The 23,725-nt window shown below is 47.5% G+C and overlaps 2 protein-coding genes across 3 annotated transcripts in view; both read left to right on the top strand.

Annotated features, from left to right (window-relative positions):
• Positions 1 to 15,484, top strand: part of Mapkapk5 (MAPK activated protein kinase 5) — a 20,986-nt gene extending 5,502 nt beyond the window's left edge. The window contains exons 2-14 of one of the 2 annotated variants that reach the window (XM_021222665.1): positions 712 to 785; positions 2,008 to 2,083; positions 2,780 to 2,877; positions 4,058 to 4,166; positions 5,389 to 5,478; positions 6,591 to 6,686; positions 7,611 to 7,691; positions 9,321 to 9,508; positions 11,966 to 12,086; positions 13,418 to 13,548; positions 13,777 to 13,898; positions 14,809 to 14,913; positions 15,296 to 15,484. In XM_021222665.1, coding sequence (XP_021078324.1) covers positions 712 to 785; positions 2,008 to 2,083; positions 2,780 to 2,877; positions 4,058 to 4,166; positions 5,389 to 5,478; positions 6,591 to 6,686; positions 7,611 to 7,691; positions 9,321 to 9,508; positions 11,966 to 12,086; positions 13,418 to 13,548; positions 13,777 to 13,898; positions 14,809 to 14,913; positions 15,296 to 15,390 — 1,386 coding nt within the window. In that variant the 3' untranslated portion in view covers positions 15,391 to 15,484. The remainder of the gene's footprint in view (positions 1 to 711; positions 786 to 2,007; positions 2,084 to 2,779; positions 2,878 to 4,057; positions 4,167 to 5,388; positions 5,479 to 6,590; positions 6,687 to 7,610; positions 7,692 to 9,320; positions 9,509 to 11,965; positions 12,087 to 13,417; positions 13,549 to 13,776; positions 13,899 to 14,808; positions 14,914 to 15,295) is intronic. The other variant, XM_021222666.1, reaches the window with a different exon arrangement.
• A 3,978-nt stretch (positions 15,485 to 19,462) lies between these two features.
• On the top strand, positions 19,463 to 22,673 carry LOC110313201 (disintegrin and metalloproteinase domain-containing protein 1a). Its single transcript, XM_021187218.2, has one exon. The coding sequence runs from the start codon at positions 20,025 to 20,027 to the stop codon at positions 22,419 to 22,421; it is 2,397 nt and encodes a 798-aa protein (XP_021042877.1). The 5' UTR covers positions 19,463 to 20,024; the 3' UTR covers positions 22,422 to 22,673.
• The last annotated feature ends 1,052 nt before the right edge of the window (positions 22,674 to 23,725 follow it).

Raw genomic sequence — 23,725 nt, 5'->3', positions numbered from 1 at the left:
AGTCAGTGCTCTTACCGGCTGAGCCATCTCTCCAGCCTGAGTTCTATATCTTAATCCAAAGGAAACCAGGAACAGACTGTTATCCAGGTGGCTAGGAGAGGGTTTCAAAGCCCTACAGTGACAGTTCCCCTAACAAGGCCATATCTCCTAATAGTGCCACTCCCCGGGCCAAGCATGTTCAAACCACCACACTCTCCCATCCATACACATTGAATAGTTTGTAGGATGTAAGCTTCTACAGATACCTGACACAGTTTTCTGGACTCTCAGAAATTACACTCGATTGTCATTAGTAGTGAAGATGCACAAGTTGCTGTGCTGTGTGTGCAAGTACACGAGTGTGCACATTTGAGCACATGGTGTGGATGCTGAGGGTGGATGAAGGCCTCTTGTATGCTAGGTAGGTGTTCTGCCACTTGTTTAAAGTCCTAATGTCTGTCCCATACACTGTCTATAAAGCATCATTTGTCTACTTAAATATACCGCAGGCGGGTTGCTTACCCTGTTTCCCTTTATTCTCGAACCTATGTTTTTGGGAGGTAGTGGTTGGGAGGCAATGGCAGTCGTGTAGACAAGTGTGCAATTATAAAGCCTGCAGACTGGCTTAGGAGGAGAGGTGCTGAGCCATGGCTGTCCTGCCTCTGCCTAATGTTCTAGCTTAACAGTAGAGTTATCTCTGCCGCTCCTATTCATTTTCTTCTTTTTTAATAGGAGACCTCCATTTTAGAAGAATATAGTATCAATTGGACTCAGAAACTGGGAGCCGGAATTAGTGGTCCAGTTAGGTAAGCCAATGTTGAAAAGTAGGTATGTTGTTCTGGGAACAGACATGGGAAAGAGCCTTGAGCTACAGGCATGGGATGCGCTCTAAGAATTGGCCTGAGTTTAAACTGTTGTTTTTGTTTGGTTTTTGATTTGTTTTAGCATCAGCTTTTGTGTGTATTGAACACACACACCACTGAGCTCCAGCGGCATTGTTAAGAGTGGGTGTGTAGAAGTCAAAGGGATGACTTTCAGAAGGTGGTTCTCTCCCTCTGTGTGGGTCCTGGGGATCTCACTGGCCCCTTTGTAAAGGCTTTTGGTTAGTGTTTTTTTTTGGATTTTGTTTTTGTTTTTGATTTTGTTTTTTTGAGACAGGGTTTCTCTGTGTAGCCCTGGCTGTCCTGGAACTCACTCTGTAGACCAGGCTGGCCTCGAACTCAGAAATCCGCCTGTCTCCGCCTCCCGGGTGCGGTGCTGGGATTAAAGGCGTGTGCCACCACTACCCCACTTTTTTTTGTTGTTACTGTTTTATAGCTAGAAACGGCTAAGTAGCAAAGTCACATGATCTGTAGTATTTATGAATTAATTTTAAGATGTTAAGATATTGGACCAATGAGATGGGTTGTTGAGTAGAGGTTCTTGTTTACAATTTTGATGGCCTGATTTTGATCTCTGAGTCCAGTAAAATACTGGAAGGGGAGAACTGATCCCTGGAGGTTCCTCTGTGACCTCCATATGCATATCCATACACACACAAAATGAATTTAAATGTAATTTTAGAAAGGTAAAAGGTGGGGCTGGAGAGATGGGTTAGAGGTTAAGAGCACTAGTTGCTCTTGCAGAGGACCTGGGTTCGATTCCTAGTACCTATAAAGTAGCCACAGCCACTGGTAACTCCTCTTCCAGGGGTCTGATGCCCTTTACTGATCTCCACTGGGGATAGGTGGTGAACAAACATACATGCAGGCACAACAGTCATGCAGTAAAAAGAATGAGAAATAAGACGGAGAGGCCGCTATTTCTTGAGTGCTTTGGTAGTGAGCTGACATTACCTGCTGAGGTTGAGACCCTGGTAAGGATCGGTGGGTGAGCAGAGAAGGAGGCATCTCCCTTCCACCTGCTGCTCTAGGGAAAGTTGTTTGTATTCATTGCCAGTGTGTCTGAGGCGGGCTCTCTGTTAGGCTGTGCTGTGCTGGAACTTGCTGTGGAGATCCAGACTGGATTGTGATTTCTTTTTAAACCTAGAGTCTGTGTGAAGAAATCTACTCAAGAACGGTTTGCACTGAAAATTCTTCTCGATCGTCCAAAAGCTAGAAATGAGGTATGTTCCTTTATTGGCTTACACACACACACACACACACACACACACACACACACACACACACACACAGGGGGATGAGGGACAGAAGGGCGTTCTTTGCCTGTGCAGGCCTGAGACAGCATTAGAGCGCTCCAGGCAGTGTGAGCCCACTAACTTGACTCTGGGAGCTGAAGTTTGATCCTCTGGAAGAGCAGGAAACACTTTTAACCACTTAGCTGTCTGTCCAGCCCTTGTTTAAATGTTTTTAGAGCCTAAGAATATATATGTATTTGCAGTTAAGGGAGGCAGATCCCTGGAAAATAAAGGGATGCATAAAGAATCTGTTTATACTTACCCTCCTCATATCACCATTATCAAGTGCTCTATTGATATGGAGAGCTAGCATACTGTCTTTAGTAACCTCATGACTTTTTTTAAATTAGTAGCAGTAACTTGTGAAATACAGTGAGCTATGTATGTTTTCATCTGTTAATAGAGGATGTAGTGAATCTGTTGTTGGTACAGTTTTATTTGTACGGAGAAGGCCGAGGAGTTGGTCTGGACAGGAAAACACTTTTCGCCGTATTCTAGGTGACAAGGATTTCTACAGAAGTAGCCTTACCTTTTAGACTTAGCATGGTCAGATTTTGATGGGATGTTTGCGGGGAAATGATGGCATTTCTTTTGCACATGCACGTTTCCTGTGTTCTCTTTAAGGTGCGCCTGCACATGATGTGTGCCACACACCCCAACATAGTTCAGATTATTGAAGTGTTTGCTAACAGTGTACAGTTCCCTCATGAGTCCAGCCCCAGGTAAGACTGGACAGGGCCACCACCATATGCCCATGGAAGTCACAGTCGCAGACGTGTGCTCTTTTCTTGCCCTGCCCTTTCCTACCTCTCTTGTGTTGTAAAAGCTGAATTCTGTACCCAGTGTCCGGGCTCTCATCATCACCGAGCTTTCGTCAGTCGCCCCTGGGGAATCTTGTTTCATTTGCTCCCTTCCTCCACCATTATTTTGATTACTTTCCCTTTTCAAAACATGTTTAAGGGCTTGAGGATTATAGATTAGTGATGGAGTGTTTGCCAAGCATACCTAAGGTCCTGGATTTACTCTAATGCCGTGTGTGTGTGTGTGTGTGTGTGTGTGTGTGTGTGTGTGTGTGTGTGTGTGTAGTTAAAAGAAAAGTAAAACATTAAAGAGCCAGGTATAGTTGGTGCATGCCTATAATCCTAGCCCTTGTGAAGCTGAGGCAGGAGGATCATGCATTCCAGTCTAGCCTGGTCTACACAGTAAGTCTATGTTCTAAATAAATAAATAGGAATTAAAATAGATTCTATTTCAAATCAGCAAGAAGGGCCTGTCACTCCAGCATCCCAGGTCAAGGTGCCCCAGTGCTTGCCCTGACTTGCCTTCTGAAAGAAGAAGCCATCATCGTCGTTTTAGTTGCACGAGTTCGGGGAGTCCCTTAGGTGGGGACTGAGATGGGAACCCTGTCATTGCAGTGTGGCAGGCAGCAAGCAAGGCACCTCCTCCCTTGCAGTCAGAACCTTACAGAGCAGAGCTAGTGTAAGTGCAGTTTGCGAGTCCAGTGTCTCACTCAGGCTGCGGGAAGTGCGCATGGGAAAGGGGGTGCAGAAGCTGTGCTGGTAAAGCCAGTGGGAAGTCGATTGTGGTTCCCAAGTGTGCTCTGATGCTGAAAGCATTTGGATGCAAGCTGTCGCATTTATAGTCCTAGTGGGACTAGGAGCCAGAAATTCATGTTTGTTTTTCTTTTTCTTCCTTTTTACATTTTGGTTGAGAATATGAGCGTCATTGCACTTAATTAGTGGCTAGCTTACCCTGAACACAGTGGTGCATATTTTGTAGATGAGGTCACTGTAGGTCAGGGTTTGATACTTCAGGGTTTTCTTTTCTTTCTTTCTGTCTTTTTTTCTCCTTTTTTTCTTTTTTCTTTTTTTTAACTTAACAAAATCAAATGCTTTCAAACAGGGCTCGACTCTTAATTGTAATGGAGATGATGGAAGGGGGAGAGCTATTTCACAGAATCAGCCAGCACCGGCACTTTACAGAGAAGCAAGCCAGCCAAGTAACAAGGCAGGCAAGTTGACCCCGGGTCCCAGCCAGACTGCGACCGCCTTGTTAAGCAGTACAATTGCATTGTGGGAAGGGAAGCTTAAAGCAAAGCTCCATTGGACCTTTATTGCCTGCTTTGTTATAATCAGAAAGGAAGGACATTGTCCTAAAAGTGCCATTGACGCTTTATGCTTTGGGAGGGAGGACTGGAGTTTTAATTGCTTGTCACCTTTCCCAAGGGCGCTCTGAGAGTTTCCTCCACAGTCGTAACTGTGGACAGCTGTGGGCAGGTAGCATTTCATGCTGTTGCTGTCACCTGAAAGACCTTTAGTATAAACTGGTTCTCAGGCATTTGTACCTAAGATGTTACCTAAGATAGGCATAAGTAACCTATCATTTCTGCGGGTTTTTGTAATAGTGAGTGATTCTTAGTTACATTCTATTTATTATATATTTACTGTAGAAATAATTTATGTCCTATACAGTTCCCTCCTAGAAGTGACAGGCTAACCCTCAGGCCTGTCTTCATACCAAGCGCGGAGCCCATAGGAAAGCATGAGGCCACAGCAGTTAGCATTGTGAGGGAGCGCGTCAGATGCCCACCCTCAGAGTGTCTCTGGAGGCCTTCTTTTTGATTGACCAGGGTTAGCCACTATGTGAAGTGCTGAGAAGAATCACAAGAGTTGAGGAACTATTTAATTTTTAAATCACACCATTCATTTTTCAATACTAAGACTAAAGAATGAGATGTGACCATCTGTAGAACAAAAGCTGTCTCAGTCTACACAGACAGATGCATTTCCATGAGATAGGGAAGTCAAGCTGGCTGGTTGGAAGGTGTTGCCTGCCATTCAGCTCCTTAGGGTGCAAGTGTCTGGAGGAGCAGCCCTGGGGTCACAGCAGGGGTCCACTGGGAAGCCCTTCTTATTGTGGACTGCTGCCTGTGGGTCTCCACAGTACCTGTCACAGCACAGGTAAAGGAATGGCCAGGCATCTTACAGGATGTGTCCACTGCTTTATTCTGACAGAGGGTCATTTGTAGTCATGCTTGTTCAGTAAATATAGGTTATAGTTAAACTAAGGCCGATGTATTTCTGTTTCTCGGTGTCCCGAGTCTTTCTTAGTTCCTCTTGTGTACGCAACACTAGCCACAGTTGTAACTGACTTAACCCCCCGAGCTCTCACACCAGGGGTGTTAGAGATGGTGCTTTTCTAAGAGGTGGCTGGTCCACTGTGCCCTTTTCCAGATAGCCCTGGCTCTACAGCACTGTCACTTGCTAAACATTGCGCACAGAGACCTCAAGCCTGAAAACCTGCTTTTCAAGGATAACTCTCTGGTGAGAAAGACAACTGCTTTTCCTCATTTGATGCTGTCACTTTGTTTTGTTTTGTTCTGTTTCTGTTTTTTAAAGATAGGGTCTGTCTATCCCAGGCCAGCCTTAAACTTATTTGTAGCTGAAGATGACCTTGAACTTCTGATCTCCTGCCTCCACCTCCTTTTGAGTGTTGGGATTCCAGGTATTCATCACCAGATTCAGTTTATGTGACCGTGGGGATTGAATCCAGGACTCTGCACCCAGTAGGCCAGCACTGTGCCAACTGATGTACATCCTCAGGCTGGTTTAATTTTTGTCATACTATCTTGCTTTGTGGACCCATGGCTTTGAACCCATGTAAACTAGGTTGGCCTAAAACTCTGCCTTTGCATCCTGAGTGCTGGGATTGCCAGTGTGTGCTTCCTGGTGCTGTGCTGAGGGTTAGGGCCTCAGAAATGTCGTCACACCCATGGCATGGGTGATTTGGGTGGGACTTAGGAACTTGCATATTATCTGGACAGCCTTTGGGGAGAGGCAGGAATTAACATGCTGTTACAGTGTGATTTGCTGTTAGCCCTGCCAGGCTGGGTTCTTTTCCTGGATTCCTGTCTCCTGGCCCATATTCAGTATACTAGTCAGTGGCTCCAGTTGCTAATCTTCAGAGTGAGGCTGGGTGGATGAGAGGAGGGCCGGCCTGTTAAGACTCTGAACTCAGAGCTGTGTTCACAAGTATAAGTCAGGGCTGACCACATAGATCTGCTTCTCTCTTACCTTAGATTACTGATGAGTTTTATGTGTATGGACGGTTTACCTGAAGGTGCATGCAGTACCTGGGAAGGCCAGAAGAGGGCACTAGAGTTACATACAGGTGGTTGTGAGCTGACACGTGGGTGCTGGGACCCAAAGCCAGACATTATGCAAGAGCAGGAAGTGCTCCTAAATGCTGAACACGCTACAGTCCCTGCACTAGGAACAGCTTTCACATGCTCTTCCCAGGCCAGGTCTGAAACTCATGGTAATCCTCCTGCCCCAGAGTCCACAGTGCTAGGATTACAGGCATGAGCCACCACACCTGCTTCCGTAAAGTGCTACGGACAGCTCTGTGGTACCAACCCCAGTTTGTTTTCTTTCAGGACGCCCCTGTGAAGTTATGTGACTTTGGCTTTGCTAAAGTTGACCAAGGTGATTTGATGACACCCCAGTTTACCCCTTACTATGTAGCACCTCAGGTAAGCCCGTTTTCTTCTTTGTGGTGTATTGCCAACTTGCCTGAACACAACTCCCCCTGCATACCTCTAGGATTCTCTGTGTAGCCTTGACTGATCTGGAACGAACTCTGTAAACCAGGTTGGCCTTGAATTTTGAGATATGCCTGCCTCTGCCTCCCAAGTGCTGGGATCTAAAGGCGTGCCCACCACTGCCAGATGGCTTACTGGTTCTTGTTTCTACTGTGGGGGTGGCCTATGCTGCTTGTTACTTCTTTTTCTTTTTTTGTTTTTTTTTGGAGACGGGGTTTCTCTGTGTGGCTGTCCTCTGTAGACCAGGCTGGCCTTGAACTCAGAAATCTGCCTGCCTCTGCCTCTGCCTCCCAAGTGCTGGGATTAAAGGCGTGTGCTACCACTGCCAGGCTTGTATTTCTAATGTTAATTTGGGCACAAAGACTGTTAGCTGGAGAGAGTCCTCCCATAAGATACTGAGGGACCTTGCTCCCAGCTAATTCTGATTGGTAACAGTAGCTGGGGAGAAAAGACATGGGTGTTGTTTAGGGTTCCTGGGTTTGGGAACATGAAGGTTTCTCTGGGTAGCCCTGGCTGTCCTGGCTCATACTCTGTAGACCAGGCTGTATATATAGCCTTGAACTCAGAGATCCGCCTGCCTCTGCTGGGATTAAAGGCCTGAGCAACCACTACTCTGAGAAAGGGTTTTGTTTTTGAGACAGGGTCTCAACCATGTCCTGAAGCTATGTCCTCCCCGTGTATGCCAGGCTTGGGCTTAAAGGTGTGTGACAACATAGCTGGCAGGAAGTGTTATATTGATGTTGAGTTATTTATTGTTGATTGCCGGTTCATCTTTAGCCTTCCTGTAGTCTGTCTCAAGCTGTGGGACATTGGTGATGTGATTTCCAATAAGCATTTGGTCCAACTCCTTTCTAGGTACTGGAGGCACAGAGAAGGCACCAGAAGGAGAAGTCTGGCATCATACCTACCTCGCCAACACCCTACACTTACAACAAGGTAATGGGAGAGGTGGTTAGCTCCTTCCCACTGCGAGACAGATGTTCATGCTGCTGCAGCAGCTGGAATACAGCAAGTGACTGGGATCCCAGTCTCTGATCTGATGAGATAGGAAGTAATCCTCTGATGACACTGAGGTGACAGGTTGGCAGTCATTTTAGACATAAAGGCCATTTTTGAGAAACTGAAACTGAAGAGCACATTGCTGTTGAATATTACCATCCTTTGGTACTTTGTAAAATGCCAACTTGAAAAAGATAAAAAGGCACATTTTTAGAACAGCTGCTGTCTAATTTGAACAATGTCTTCTGAGCATAGCAAATGCTTTGTTATGTGATGCCCTCTGAATCTGCAGCCATGGACAAACATGCTGTGTGGAGGCCAGCATCTCTGGAAATGGATCTTGGAGTTGCTGACTAGATCTTAATGTGTGCTTGCTCTTTGGGCACTTCAAGCTAGGTATGGGTGACACAGTGGACTGGGACAGCTGCTGTGGGTCCACACACTCCAGCTGTGTGGCTCTGTTTAGGCCACCAAACTGCACTTTAATGTGTATGTGGGGGGGAACAGGGGTCAAAATAGGGATTCTCTATTTAGCCCTGGCTGGCCTGGAACTTGCTCTGGAGACCAGGTTGGCCTCAAACTTACAGAAATCTGCCTGCCTCTGCCTCCCAAGTGCTGGGATTAAAGGTGTTCGCTACTTCTGCCCGGTTTACGCTGCACTCTGGGCAGGAACATTCAGAGCACCTGTGGAACGGCTGGTCAAGGGAACAATGACAACAATGATAGAGGAGGACACCAGGCATCCTTTGGTTTCACATGCATAGTGCATAGGCATGTGCACACCCCGCCCCCATGTGCACAGATAGACATCACACAAGACTCACCAAAGCACTGTGATGCAGAGGGCTCACTGGGAGAATCCTTGCCTGCTGTACACTTGACCTGATGGAGCTTATATGGTATGCAGCCTTTAGGGCATGGGACTGCAGACCCAGACCCACCTGAGTGAGCCAGGCGCAGTTGCTGGCAGTGGCTCCAGACAATTGCCTGCATGTGTGGCCTCTCACCACAAACTGTTTTAGAGACAGGTGTTGTGAGGTGTGACTCGTGCCTCTGTGTCTTACACCCCCGTGGTCTGGAGAGTGTTCAGAGAGGACTCCCCTCTTTGAGGCTTGTAGCTGGAGACGTTCTGCTCTTCTTTTTCTTTTCTTCATAGAGTATTTTTTTTTAACAATTCAAATAGAATCTTTGAATTAGAATAGAGTAGGACAGACACGGTTGTCATGTGTGGCCAACAGAGTGTCTTTAGACCTCCAAATTCTGTCATTCTGGCCTTTTCAAAGTGGCTTATGCCATCTTGACACCAGCTTACATGTGCCCAGCAGCTGTTCTCTGCCCTCCCTGGTCCACGTGCACACAGTGCATACTGATGTGCAAGCTAGCTTTCCTGCTCCTGGCTGGCCTCATTTGCATGAGATATGTGCTTTGTTGGTGGCTAACAGGTGATCCCAGCCGTCACTGTCCTGGTGAAGTTTGGTGATTTTAGCCTTTAGGTGTTGGGACTACACCTGAACCTTAATTTGAGGCTCTTCTGTAATGGGAGGGATTATTTCTATTTTCTTTCAGAGCTGTGACTTGTGGTCCCTTGGGGTGATAATTTATGTGATGCTGTGCGGATATCCTCCCTTTTACTCCAAACACCATAGTAGGACTATCCCAAAGGATATGCGGAAAAAGATCATGACAGGAAGTTTCGAGTTCCCAGAAGAAGAATGGAGCCAGATCTCAGAGATGGCTAAAGATGTTGTGAGGAAGTAAGTCTCCATGGCTATTAGACCCGGGTCTCTAAGTGACCAGCCTCCTGCCGTGTCCTTCAGCCCTTCCCTCCTCAACGTCTCTCTTTCATCATCTTGTTTTGTTTGGGTTTCGTTGTTTGTTTTTGCTTTCAAATAGGATCTTGTTCTAGCTCTGGCTGGCCTAGAACTCACTGTGTAGTCGAGGCTGGACTGAGACTCTTGAGTGTTGGTATGCACATTCCATGCCAGCCAGTGTCGTCTCATCTATGAGCCAGCCGTGGGGTGGAGCTGATGCTAGGGGTTCTGGACAGTGTCTTCCGCCTTTATTCCTTTTCTACTGTTGCATTGCATGCTGCTGGTCTCGGGACCACGCCCAGTCTTCTCTGCCATGTGGTGGCTCTGACAAGCGCTAAGCTGGGGATTCAGTAAGAATTAGGGCTAGCAGGAGTTGAGGGGAGGCTCAGTGCCTAAGAGTACTGCTGCTTCCTCCACAGTTAGGTTCCCAGCACCCACACAGTTGCACACGGCTGCCTGTGACTTCAGTTGTATAGGGCTTAATGCTCTCTCCTGGTCTCCTTGAGCACTACACTCATGCATGGGGATGCCAGCCAGCCATCCGTAAAGTTAAAATAAATGTTGACGAGTTAGGGATAGCGACTGCATAGGAGTTGACAGAGCGCTTTCCCTTTCCTCTTCCGGGGACGGTGTTGAGGGGCACGTAGGGTGGTCCAGCGGTTGGCATGCACAGCCTCTAACAAAACTAGGCTGTCTTGAACCCCTAGCAACAGGATTGTTTACCTTTACACCAAGAAGGTTGGGAAAGAACCTAAATCCGCATGTGGTGTGTGCCCAGGCAGACTGCGAGGGGTTCGTGCTGTGAGACCCAAAGTCCTTAGGAGAGTGTCTAAGACAAAGAAGCTCATCAGCAGGGCCTGTGGTGGTTCCATGTGTGGCAAGTGTGTCAGTGACAGGATCAAGTGGGCTTTCCTTATCGAGGAGCAGAAAATCGTTGTGAAAGTGTTGAAGGCACAGCACAGAGTCAGAAAGCAAAATAGATATGCTTCTTTTTTAAGTAATAAAAATCAAGACTTGGTCTACGAAGAAAAAAAAGTTGATGTAGCACTTTGTTAGCAAGAAGATACAGGAAGCAGAGTGGAACTCAGCACACGTTTTCTTCTGCTGCCCTCGGGGAAAGCAGGGCTGTGGCTGGCTCATCAGGTTCCTTCTGGGTTTTGAGAGGAAGGGACAGGAAAGGGACAGTGCTTGGGGACTGTCCTGGTGACTGTAGGCTCTCCAGGAGTGAGCTTGCGCCATGCTCATGCCTTCCTGTATTGTTGACCTGTGGAAGGCTGAGGCAGGAGAATTAGGAATTCAAGGCCAGCCTGGGTTACAGAGACCCTGTATCAAAACAAAAAGTTTAAAAAAGTGAGTGGTGGGCTGGCAAGATGGCTCATTGGTTAAGAGCACTGACTGCTCTTCCAGAGGTCCTGAGTTCAATTCTCAGCAACCCTATGGTGGCTCACAGCCATCTGTAATGAGATCCGATGCCTTCTTCTGGTGTGTCTGAAGACAGTACGTAAGATATGTGAATTCATAAATCTTTAAAACAAAGTGAGATGGTTGTTCAGGACTGTTCATGATGTGAGAGCAAGGTTTGAATTCTCACCACTCTTCATACTGCTTCCATACCACATGCCCAGCTCTCTAGTAAACCTTGGTGTCCTCTTGGGCCTCTCTGCCTCTTGTGAGTGTAGGTGTGCATGCGTGTAAAGGTAGAGGTCATTCTTAAGGCCTTCATCTACATTTCCCCCCCCTTCCTCCTCTGCTTTTTCCTTGACATAAAGATCTCTCACTGGCCTGGGCCTCTCCAAGGGATGTAGGCTTTCCTGACTCAGACATTTGGAATGAGGTGGTGTTGCAGAGAGCCCAGGAGTATGCTGGGGTGAGCTAGGCAAATGACCAAAATGTGGCTGGTCCAGAGACTGCTGGGCTTTGAAGAAAGTGCCAAGTGATGGTTGGTCCTAGTGGTTGACTGACTGGAACATAGAGAAGCTCACGCCCTACCATTTGATGGGTCTAGTTTTATCTGAGATAACAACCTCCTGTTTGAAACGGCCTGACTCCCCGCTAAGTTACAGCTACTATCAGCCAAAAGTAGTTGAAGTATTGTCCCAGAAACCCAATGTGGAGATTGAATACAGGTAGGCCTGTTGACTTCTTTCCTGTCCTCCGATGTCCTCTGAAGTGGTGCCACTTTCAGTGTGCCGCCCAGGAAATCTCAAGCCATAATCTACCCATACACACTACATATGACTAGCATCCCGTCCTGCCTTGATCTTAGAAGCTCTAGGCCTGTAGGAGTTGGTAGAAAGTCAAAAGAAGCCAGGGCTATTTGGAGCCCAGCCCACTACCTTCCTTTGTTTCTTTTGGGAACAATCTGTACATGTTGTCTCTGTTGGCCTGTTTTCTTTGAAGGCTTCTGAAGGTCAAACCAGAGGAAAGACTCACAATTGAGGGAGTGTTGGACCATCCCTGGCTCAACTCAACGGAGGCCCTGGATAATGTGCTGCCCTCTGCCCAGCTGATGATGGATAAGGTGAGTGATGCCTAAATTGAGAAAGGGAAGTTGAATACCGGCTTACAGAGAAACAGTGGCAAGTGCATGTTACTGCTCTTGTGTCCTGAAGTCAGTCCAAGAGAAGGTGAGAAGGAATAGCCTTCCCACTTGGGGGCGGGTTTTGTGGCACAGAGCATAAAGATCCTCACTGCAAGGTGTTGAAATCAGGCCAGCAAAACAAAGTGAGGATTTTAGAAACCAGATCCTCCATGCTGTGGGAATTCAGAAGCAGGGGTATCTCCGAGGAGTAGATTACCCTGGAAAAGGCAGAGACCTTTACACTTCCTGGCTGCCTTCTGTTCTGAGGAATAGGAAGGCTTATTTTTTTTATCTATGTAGGCCATGTGCACAAAGGTGCCTTGAGGCCAGAAGGAGGGATTCAGATCCCTGGAGCTGGAGTTATAGGCGGTTGTGAGCTGCCTCATACGTACAAGAGGTGAGAACTGAAGTTGGGTCCTTTGTAGGAACAGTGTGTGCTCATGACTGCAGAGCCATCTGTCCAGCACTGATAGAAATTCTTTTTTTTTTTTTTTTTTGGTTTTTTTGAGACAAGGTTTTTCTGTATAGCCCTGGCTGTCCTGGAACTCACTCTGTAGACCAGGCTGGCCTCGAACTCAGAAATCCGCCTGCCTCTGCCTCCCAAGTGCTGGGATTAAAGGCATGTGCCACCATGCCCGGCTCTTTTTTTCCTTTCTTGAGACTGTGTCTTTGTGTCTTCTATATAACCTAGCTTGGCCTTGTGCTTGTTTATTCTATTCTATTCTATTCTATTCTATTCTATTCTATTCTATTTATTATATGTAAGTACACTGTAGCTGTCTTCAGACACCCCAGAAGAGGGCATCAGATCTCATTACAGATGGTTGTAAGCCACCATGTGGTTGCTGGGATTTGAACTCGGGACCTTCAGAAGTGCAGTCAGTGCTCCTAACCGCTGAGCCATCTCTCAAGCCCCAGAAATTTTTACTGAAATTTCTGTCCCCATTCATTGCCAAGGAAGAAGACTAATTGGGATGTGGCCCACTGTCCCCTGGGCCTCACTGATCATGGGGAGAATCCTCTCTGCTTGACCAAATGTCACAGCATGCTTTATGCTTCCCCTTGTCTTAGATCACCTTTATAGTGCCAAGTAACAAATGTGGACACAAGCTGCCAAAGTCAGGCTTAGTGACACACCACACCCAGCACTTACTTGGCAAGCTTAGGTTGGCAAATCATGTGAGTCCAGGAGTTCAAGACGAACATGGGTCACAGCAAAAATCACAAAGTCCATCAGGCAGCCTTGGACTGATAGCAGTGTTTGCGTGCAGGCGGTGGTTGCAGGGATCCAGCAGGCGCACGCCGAGCAGCTGGCAACCATGAGGATCCAGGACCTCAAGGTCAGCCTCAAACCCTTGCACTCCGTCAACAACCCCATTCTCAGGAAGAGGAAGCTGCTGGGGTGAGTGAGCGCAGTTCTTTGATTGTCTTCATGGTGGGAATGGTTGATGGTGAGTGCTGAGAGCTCGGGGGAGTCTGCCTTTGTCTGCCCTCTACAGAAAGTGTAGACACTTGAATTACCCAGGAGTTGGACACAGTCTGTAGTTACTTTTCTGAATACCCTGGTGTCTTGATTTGGAGCTGGGTTCTGAGGTCTTACCTTGCCCTTGTCTTTCCCACATTTGTAAAGCACCAAGCCAAAGGATGGTATTTATATACACGACCATGAGAATGGAGCTGAGGACTCAAACGTTGCCTTGGAAAAGCTGCGAGATGTCATTGCCCAGTGTATCCTCCCGCAGGCTGGTAAAGGTCATGCCACTTACTATGTTCTGCGTGCATATATGTGTGACAAGAGGATTAGATTAGTTTGTGATTTGTCTCTTTTAAGTACATTATATAAATGAGTCCACATTACTAGGAAGTACAGACACTGTGAGCAGACACGTGGTAAGTTCTGTATCTTTGGTCTTCTCTGGTATTCTAGGTTAGGCTTAACTGCCAGTGCCAATTGTGGCCCGTGATTTTCTGTTGCCTTAGTTTCACAATGAAGTCACATAGTAGAGAGTGAAGAATGGAGGTATATGGACAGGGTCCAAGGATAGGGTAGAGACCATCAGCACCATTTCCAGAACCTTTACAGCGACACACTGTGTCTGTGCTGTGAGTGTAAAAAGAGCCCTGCACAAGCTCAGGACTAGTCCTGCTGTGGCTTCTGTCCCCGGCTTATGCTTGCCTTTGCGGGGGACCTCTCATTCCAAGGCCTCCCTGTGGATTCAGCTGACTGTAAAGTGAGGGGCTGTTCTCAGCTGATGACATAGATGCTCATGTTAGATGGGGTCACAGAAAGTTAGATTAACCCGTCTCCCTAAATCCTTTGCGATTTAAGAGCACTCAGAGAACTTGTCTGAGCATTCTGAAGCAAGCCATGTGCTTAGGAAAATGGTAGCACACACGGCTTCCCTCACTTGGCCAGATGTTTTAGCTCAGAAACATCTTACATTCTCTAACTGCCAGCACTCAGCCTGGGATGTCGTCACATTTGTGTGAAAATGCAGACTTGGAAGGGCTCAGTGATAGGAGGGTCAGCCTGGCGCCTTGGGGAGCCGGTCGCTAGCAGCTTGTATGTGCTGTTTCAGTTTCTTAGCTAGTGGGACAGCATGGCGTGATCTTCCCATGATGCTACAGAGAAGTCAAACTTCCTCTCTATTCTTGCTCACAGGAGAGAATGAAGATGAGAAGCTGAATGAGGTAATGCAGGAGGCCTGGAAGTACAACAGGGAGTGCAAGCTCCTAAGGGACGCTCTGCAGAGTTTTAGCTGGAACGGTGAGACACACAGCCCCTGCTCCTGCCCTTGCCCCATGCTTAGACAGTCTCTGAGGCCAGAGCTCAGTGAGGACAGTGGTGTGGAGAGATGGGGTGGGGGGCACGCCCGACTGCAATTGCCCAGGCATGTCTGCTATCTGCTTCTTTGTGACATGCCTGTTGTAATCTTTAGACTGTCATCTACCCACTTGTAGCTTTCTTACACATGTGTGGGTTTTATGTGCTTGGATGTGAGTCTGTTGTGAGACATACAGTGATCTCTGGCTTAGAGAAACTGCTCAGAGCTCGGTTGCTGCCTGAAAACAGGGCTCTGAACTGCTGGACAGTGGACCGAATCCCACTCACAAGGGCTTGTGCTGACCGTGGTTTTCTTGCCTTTCAGGCCGTGGGTTCACAGATAAAGTTGACCGATTGAAGCTGGCAGAGGTAGTGAAGCAGGTGATCGAAGAGCAGACCCTTCCCCACGAGCCCCAGTAGTCACAGCTTCAAACTGTTTCTAACAATTGGAAAAATTATTCCTTAATGTAAAAAGTCATTTTTATGTAAATTAATAAATCATAATTTCATTTCCTTGTTGCTTAAAGTTGCTATATAGATTTAAGTTCAAAGTTTCCTAACAGTTAACTGTTTTTGTTTTTTAAAAAGCTCAATTCCTCCCAGCACTTGGGAGGCAGAGGCAGGCGGATTTCTGAGTTTGAGGCCAACCTGGTCTACAGAGTGAGTTCCAGGACAGCCAGGGCTACACAGAGAAACCTGTCAGGGGTGGGGGGAAAGGGGGAAAGCTCAATCCCAGTAATACATATAACAACATAGGATGGTTGAATCTTACGGAAGATCGATTTGTTTTAGTTACAGCTGCTTGCCAGAGGTAGGTAAAGGAGCCATGCCATGGTTCTGCCCAGCAAACTGCTGCGTTGAGCACTGTGGCGTCTCACCCCCTCTTGCTCTGAGCACTGTGGCGTCTCACCCCCTCTTGCTCTGGGCGTTTGCTCCTTGCACCCCAGCTAGGTGAGTCCCAGTGCTGACCTGTGTCTGTGAACCAAGTGCTGTCAGCTGCCTGCCACAGCTCCCAGGATGTGCACTCTCTCCATGGCCTGGGGCCACTGCTGGTGGAAAAGCAGAACTTGGCCTCAGCTTCTTTCGGCCCTCATCTCCTAGAAAAAGCCAGCTGTTCATTTCATGCAGCTCTCGTCAGAGGTGTGGGTGTGTTCCCGAGCCCACTGGGATTCGCTTGGGCTTACTCTTTGCCATCCTCGCACCCATCTGGCCTCTGCTGCAGACCAAGCTTCACTGTACGGGAGCTCACCACCTGCCCTGCTCCCCCGACTGCTTTCTAGTAGGGTTTTGCTGAGAAACAACATCAGAGGACACTGTTCTTTGGTTGCTTCTCTCTTACGACTGTCCAGAGCAGTGGCTCTGCCTAGACTTAGGACATCCTCCAGGCTGTGTTTATTTTCTTCAGTATCTTTTATTCTCAGGGAATTCTTGCCCAGATAGTGGCTGTTTCCTTTGTTAACTGTCGTGTATACAGGCACAGCAGTTCCTCTGCTCTGGTTGCCTTTGTTGGCACCCGCAGGAGCTGATGGGCACAGGTGAGACTTTGTCTCAGATGATCACTTTTGTTTAATCCTTGTCAATCAAAAGGATTTCACGGGGCTTTGTGACTTCCTAGCTCCTGGAGTGTAGGTAGGTGTCAGAAGGATGCCACCATGCAGTAAGGATGCTTGTGCAATCAGAACAGCGGTGTCGTTGGGGATTGCAGGGGGAGGACAGGTTGTTACTCTCAGGTGAGTAGTGCTGTTAGGAGAAGTGGAGCTACTGCCCAGGATAGCAGGAACTCACTTAGCAGAGGAAAACCAATCTTAAGCAAGATTTCCAGCCAGAAACCTGTAGCTGAGAATTGGATTAGGGCATGTTTTCAGTGAAATCCTGTCCCCTAGATCACCAGGGGGCCACACTTGGTCTCCTGTGCCTGCAGACCTCCAGCGCGCCTTTCCTGGGGTTGGAATCCAGGGTTCCCTTGGGGACAAGTTAGCTGTTGCTGTTAGTCTTCAGAGAAGCCACTGGAACACGGGCTCTAGTGTTGATCTTTGAAATGTGTCACTTTGGGTGTCTTGTAAAAGCTTAGGATGTCTTCCCCTTCACTGCGGTGACGTGTAGAACGGCTGGAACGGGCACACATCTTCTGGCTGCTTTTCCTTTTCCTATGCATGGCGTGTCTCGGCAGCTTTCAGCTACATTCTTCTTGCCCCATGATGAAGTCTGTATCTCTGTTTGTCCAGATGAGAACTGTGTTGGATATCTGTAACCCCCCCCCCCCCTGGAGATGTCCTGGCTCTTGTCACTCACCTGGTTAGGCATGCTAAGTCGGAGCACAGTTTGGTCCCCCTGGAGATGTCCTGGCTCTTGTCACTCACCTGGTTAGGCATGCTAAGTTGGAGCACAGTTTGGTTTGTGTACTTCTAGGCCAGTAGTAAGTTATGTTTTAACATGAGTCAGTTTTGCTAATAATTCAAAAATATATCCCTAGCTGGAAGTTAAACCCTATTCCTGGTAATTTCTTGCCTGCCTACCACAGAAAATGAGTTTCAATTTGAGAACTGGAAAATTGAGTATTTCATTTTAATTACATATTTTTAGTTTAAAAAGTAGACTGAGCCGGGCGTGGTGGTGCACGCCTTTAATCCCAGCACGTGGGGGGCAGAGGCAGACAGATTTCTGAGTTCGAGGCCGGCCTGGTCTACAAAGTGAGTTCCAGGACAGCCAGGGCTACACAGAGAAACCCTGTCTCAAAAAAAAGGGGGGGGGGGNGCTGGAGAGATGGCTCAGTGGTTAAGAGCACCTGTCTGCTCTTCCAAAGGTCTTGAGTCCAAATCCCAGCAACCACATGGTGGCTCAAACCATCCGTAAGGAGATCTGGCGCCCTCTTCAGGAGAGTCTGAAGACAGCTACAGTGTACTTACATATAATAAATAAATAAAATCTAAAAAAAGAAAAAAAAAGTAGACTGTTTTTCCATTATTGGTTCTTGGTTTGCCTTCCGCCTTAGCCTTTGTTATGTCTGTTAATTCTCACACAAGGAAACGGGAATAGCTTTGGTCATTTCCAGAATGGGTACTTGGAAGAGGTTTTGAATTACTTAGTGGCTGATGGTTGAGGACCCTCACTTTCCTGCCCTTTGTCAAGTGAGTCTGTGAAGTGAGAGTATGTATTTTCTGCTGAGTGCTAATGCTGTCTGATAGGAAGCAAGCATCACTGGCTGAGAGGAGATACCACAAGTTTTTATATATATATATATATATATATATATATATGCACACACATACATATATACACATATATACACACACACATAATACATATAGCTATATATCTAGATATATATGTACATATCTATCTATATATTAGAATGTTTTTCCATTATTAGAGAATATATATAGTCTCTTGATGGTATCCAATATCTGATTCCATTTTTTTTCTTCCTTTTTTTTTTTTTTTTTTTGGTTGGAGGTGGCCTTGCTTTTTGAGAGATGGTCTTGCTTTGTATGTCTGGCTGGCTCAGTACTCATGCAAAGACCATGCAGGCCTTGAACTTCTGATCTTCTTGCCTCTGTCTCCTGGGTGTTGGGATTACAGAAATGTACCACTTTTCTGAATCTCCAATCCCAAGTGTTATACCTTGTATGATTTAGATTGTAAATCTTTAGCTTATAACATAGAATTATTTTTATGCCACATAAAAGACAAAGTTTTATTTAGTTAATCTTAAAATATATATATGCATGGGGCTGGAGAGACGGCTCACTAAGAGCACCAACTGCTCTTCCAAAGGGCCTCAGTTCCAATCCCAGCAACCACATGGTGGCTCATAACCATCTATAACGGGATCTGACGCCCTCTTCTGGTGTGTCTGAAGACAGCTACAGTGTACTTACATATAATAAATAAATCATATATATATATATGCATGAGAATGAAGAAATGGGGGAAGGAATGTGTTTACACAACTTCTGTTTTCCTTCTAATGGATAATGCTAAATATAGGAAGAACACTAAGGTGAAACTAAAGCCTTGAACTTGCATGGGCAGCGCAAGCCAACTGCAGTCAGCAAGTGTGCAGGTTTAAGAGTTCTTCTAGAGCCCACTTCCATTTTTTTTTTTTTTTTTTTTTGGTTTTTCGAGACAGGGTTTCTCTGTATAGCCCTGGCTGTCCTGGAACTCACTCTGTAGACCAGGCTGGCCNTGTCCTGGAACTCACTCTGTAGACCAGGCTGGCCTCGAACTCAGAAATCCTCCTGCCTCTGCCTCCCAAGTGCTGGGATTAAAGGCATGCGCCACCGCACCCGGCTTTTTTGTTTGTTTGTTTGTTTGTTTCTTTAAGTAGAGTCACCAGTCTGTCTTCATTTTTATGGTGAGACCATTGGGAGAATGATTTCAGACTCTAATATAGTTCCGTGGTAAAAATAAGATCATATAACACTTATGCTTTAGAAAAACTTTTCCATAGAAGAAGGATCATGTTTTAAAGCCAAAATTCATTTGGTAGACACAAGGATAAGGGAAAGCAGAACATCTAAATACAATGTGTGCGTGTACCAGTGAGGGAATCAAGCCGTCTAAGAGAACTAGCTATCCATCCAACATGGCCACTGTAAGAATGAGGAACAAGGCAGGACAATAGAGAACAATAGAGACAACAGAGAACTCTTAATTGTTCAGAGAACTCTGTCCCCTCCCCCGCATCCCTGCAGAATGTTGAGTCTGAAAGTATGAGCAGGTTAACATGTCAGGGGTCCATGACCTGTGGAGGAGAAATGATGATGTGACCACAGAACCGGCTGAGCCAATATAGATGCAGGGCTCATCTCCATGAATGTCAAAGGAACTTAAGCAACACTGAAGCTCTTCCACTTGAAAGAAGCCCCTGTCCTGTACATACCCTCCAAGGCCTGGAGAAAGGAAGAAGAGGGACACAGCTGGAGGCCGTACGATTCCCTGGGAAGCTCCCCAGGAAGGCATAGGCACAGATCTGGGTTCCTGGGTCTGGGGGAGGCAGAGAGCGCTGCCACTGATGGACAAAGATCCTCCATCAGCAACAGTTTGTTGGAACCATGCCAGTGGCAGCAGCGGGGAGAGGGTTTGCCTCCGGTCTGTCTTCCATACAGATCAGGCGAGTAGCCTTAAGGGAAGCTAAGCTAACACCTCACATCTGGGCTGCACGGCACTGGCACTTGGGTCTGAGACCAGTGCCACCTGACAGACCAGTGCCACCTGTCAGACTAGGGATTTTGGTGCTACTGATTTTTCTCCCGAGCACGCTCTGTGACATTGGATCTGTGTATAATTCTTCCTATGAAACTGTCATCCCCGAGAGACTGCCAGGCAAGGGGAGGGAAGACCCTGGAGGGAAGGTGGTGTCCTACATGCTGTTGATGCAAGGCCAGAAGCAGCTGCTTCACCTTGAGGTAAAGGGACACTACTCTGAGAATAACTTCCCAGTCTACAGTTACCACAATGGCATCCTGGGGCAAGGGATGCCTCTCCTGTCCCAGGACTGCCACTATGAAGGCTACATGGAAGGGGTGCCAGGCTCCTTTGTTTCTGTCAACCTCTGTTCAGGCCTCAGGGGCGTCTTGATTAAAGAGGGGACATCCTATGGCATTGAGCCCATGCTCTCTTCCAAAAACTTTGAACACATCCTCTACACCATGGAGCATCAGCCCGTGGTCTCCTGCAGCGTCACTCCCAAAGACAGCCCGGGGGACACCAGCCATCCACCAAGGAGCAGGAAGCCCGATGACCTACTGGTTCCNACCGACTTGTGGACACACACCAAGTTCGTGGAGATGTTTGTGGTGGTCAACCACCAGCGGTTCCAGATGTGGGGCAGTAAGGTCAACGAGACGGTCCAGGCAGTAGTGGACATCATTGCTCTGGCCAACAGCTTCACCAGGGGGATAAACACAGAGGTGGTGCTGGTGGGCCTGGAAATCTGGACAGAGGGGGACCCGATAGAGGTCCCAGTGGACCTGCAGACCACACTCAGGAATTTCAACCTCTGGAGACAGGAGAGACTCGTGGGCCGGGTCAGGCACGACGTGGCACACTTGATCGTCGGGCATCGCCCAGGAGAGAACGAGGGCCAGGCGTTTCTCCATGGTGCCTGTTCAGGCGAGTTTGCGGCGGCCGTGGAGGCCTTCCATCATGAAGATGTCCTCCTGTTCGCGGCTCTCATGGCCCACGAGCTCGGGCACAACCTGGGTATCCAGCACGACCGCCCGACCTGCACCTGTGGTCCCAAGCACTTCTGCCTCATGCACGAGAAGATCAGTAAGGACAGTGGCTTCAGCAACTGCAGCTCTGACCACTTCCTCCGTTTCCTCCATGACCACAGAGGGGCGTGCCTGCTTGACGAGCCTGGGCGCCAGAGCCGCAGGCGGCGCAGAGCTGCCCTCTGTGGGAATGGTGTGGTGGAGGATTTGGAGCAGTGTGACTGCGGTAGTGACTGTGACAATCACCCATGCTGTGCACCAACATGTACGCTGAAGGAGGGTGCGCAGTGCAGCGAGGGACTCTGCTGTTACAAATGTACATTGAAGAAGAAAGGGAGCTTATGTCGTCCTGCTGAGGATGTGTGTGACCTTCCCGAGTACTGTGATGGCAGTACTCATGAATGCCCTGCAAACAGCTACATGCAGGATGGCACGAAGTGTGATAGGATTTATTACTGCTTGGGGGGTTGGTGTAAGAACCCTGATAAGCAGTGTTCAAGGATCTATGGGTATCCTGCAAGATCAGCCCCTGAGGAATGTTATATTTCAGTTAATACTAAGGCGAACCGGTTTGGAAACTGTGGCCATCCCACCTCCGCTAACTTAAGATACGAAACATGTTCTGATGAGGATGTATTTTGTGGGAAACTGGTATGTACAGATGTTAGATACCTGCCACAAGTCAAACCCCTACACTCACTCCTCCAAGTTCCTTATGGAGAGGACTGGTGTTGGAGTATGGACGCCTATAACATCACGGATGTCCCGGATGACGGAGACATACAGAGCGGCACCTTCTGTGCCCCAAACAAAGCCTGCATGGATTCCATCTGCACCGGTTATGGGGTGCTCCAGTACGAATGCGAGCCACAGGAAATGTGTCACGGGAATGGAGTGTGCAACAATTTCAAGCACTGTCACTGCGATGCTGGCTTCGCCCCTCCTGACTGTAGCAGTCCAGGAAACGGGGGGAGTGTGGACAGTGGTCCTGTCGGTAAGCCCGCTGATCGAAACTTGAATCTTTTTCTGGTTGAAGAGAGCCCAGATGATAAGATGGAGGATGAAGAGGTAAACCTGAAAGTGGTGGTGCTTGTGGTCCCTATATTTCTTGTCCTTTTACTGTGTTGTCTAATGCTAATCGCCTACCTCTGGTCTGAAGTACAAGAAGTAGTGTCTCCAGGGAGTTCATCAGAGTCTTCGTCCTCATCATCCTGGTCAGAATCTGACTCGCAGTGAAGTTTTATTTAAGATCTTCTCATGGATCGTTGCTAGCGATGTCTTGTATTTACAGAGCAATTTTGACTAAGTGGATTTTAGGGCATGCTGCATCTACACTGTTTAGTGTAATGTGTTGTCTATATGCTTGTGTTGTTCATCTCAGAAACAACTGGTATTATATCCTGAATGATGTTCAGAATCTAAATGTTCTAACTCGCCCTGTCAGCTACTGTTCATAAGTCATTTTAAATAAATATAAATAATAAGGCCTTTTTTTTTCTACTTCAGATGAAACATTATTTCAGGCAAGTCATCCTCATACTGTGTGACCTTTAGGGGTTTTTTCTTTTTTGTTTTTGTTTTTGTTTTTGTTTTAAGACAGGGTTTCTCTGTTTCCAATCCCAGACAGGCTGTCCTGGGACTCACTCTGTAAAGCAGGTTGGCCTCCAACTCACAGGGATCTCCCTGCATCTACCTCCCAAGTACTGAGATTAAAGGCTTATGTGCTCTGCCTTCACCACCCCCCCACCCCCCACCCCAGCAGGATCTTTCATTTTAAGGCACGCTCACGGGACAAGACTAGATCCCAGGGACCTGGGCACAGGAAAGCAGCCTCAGGGACAGCTCCAACCAGTGCCGAGCTCAGATTCATGGCACTTAGTTTTCCCAGGTTTTCTATTGAATTTGATTTTTTTTTTTTTTTTTTTTTTTTTTTTTTTGTTCTTTCTCTGTGTAGCCCTGGCTGTACTGGAACTCACTCTGTAGACCAGACTGGCCTCAAACTCAGAAATCTGCCTGCCTCTGCCTCCCAAGTGCTGGGAAGGGCGTGTGCCACCACCACCTGCTTGAATTTATTTTTAAAATTTATTTTTATTTTGTATGTATGATTATTTGTCTGCACAGGTGTATGTGTACAAGTTGTGTGCCTTGTGCCCAAGGAGGCCAGAAGAGAGCATTGGTTCCTGTGGAAATGGAGCTTTAGGCAGATGTGAGCGGTCATGTGCGTGCTAGCTGGGTCCTCTGCACGGGCGGCTGGTTTGCTGACTACCCAGCATCTGTCTCTCTGCCTCCAGCCTGGCAGCTACGGTTCTGTGGGCTGCCAGTGTCTGCACGAGCGAGGTCTGCCCTCTGAAGCTCATTTCCTCTGAGGCACAGAGCTAGCACAAAGCACAGGTCCTTCTGTGTGACAGTAGGTTCCACACCACAGTCACTGTTCTAATCTCCCCAGGGACAGGCAAGAAGAGCAAGTGGTGGGTACTCCACCCAACACCCTGCGTTCTGTGTCACTTGAGCCTTCCCTTCAGTGAAAAGGAAGAATGTAT

The sequence above is a fragment of the Mus pahari genome, chromosome 23 (assembly GCF_900095145.1).
Source record: "Mus pahari chromosome 23, PAHARI_EIJ_v1.1, whole genome shotgun sequence".
In the NCBI taxonomy this organism is placed as follows: domain Eukaryota; kingdom Metazoa; phylum Chordata; class Mammalia; order Rodentia; family Muridae; genus Mus; species Mus pahari.
The sequence above is the reverse complement of the archived record's forward strand: the minus strand, read 5'-3'. Positions and strand labels throughout refer to the sequence as shown.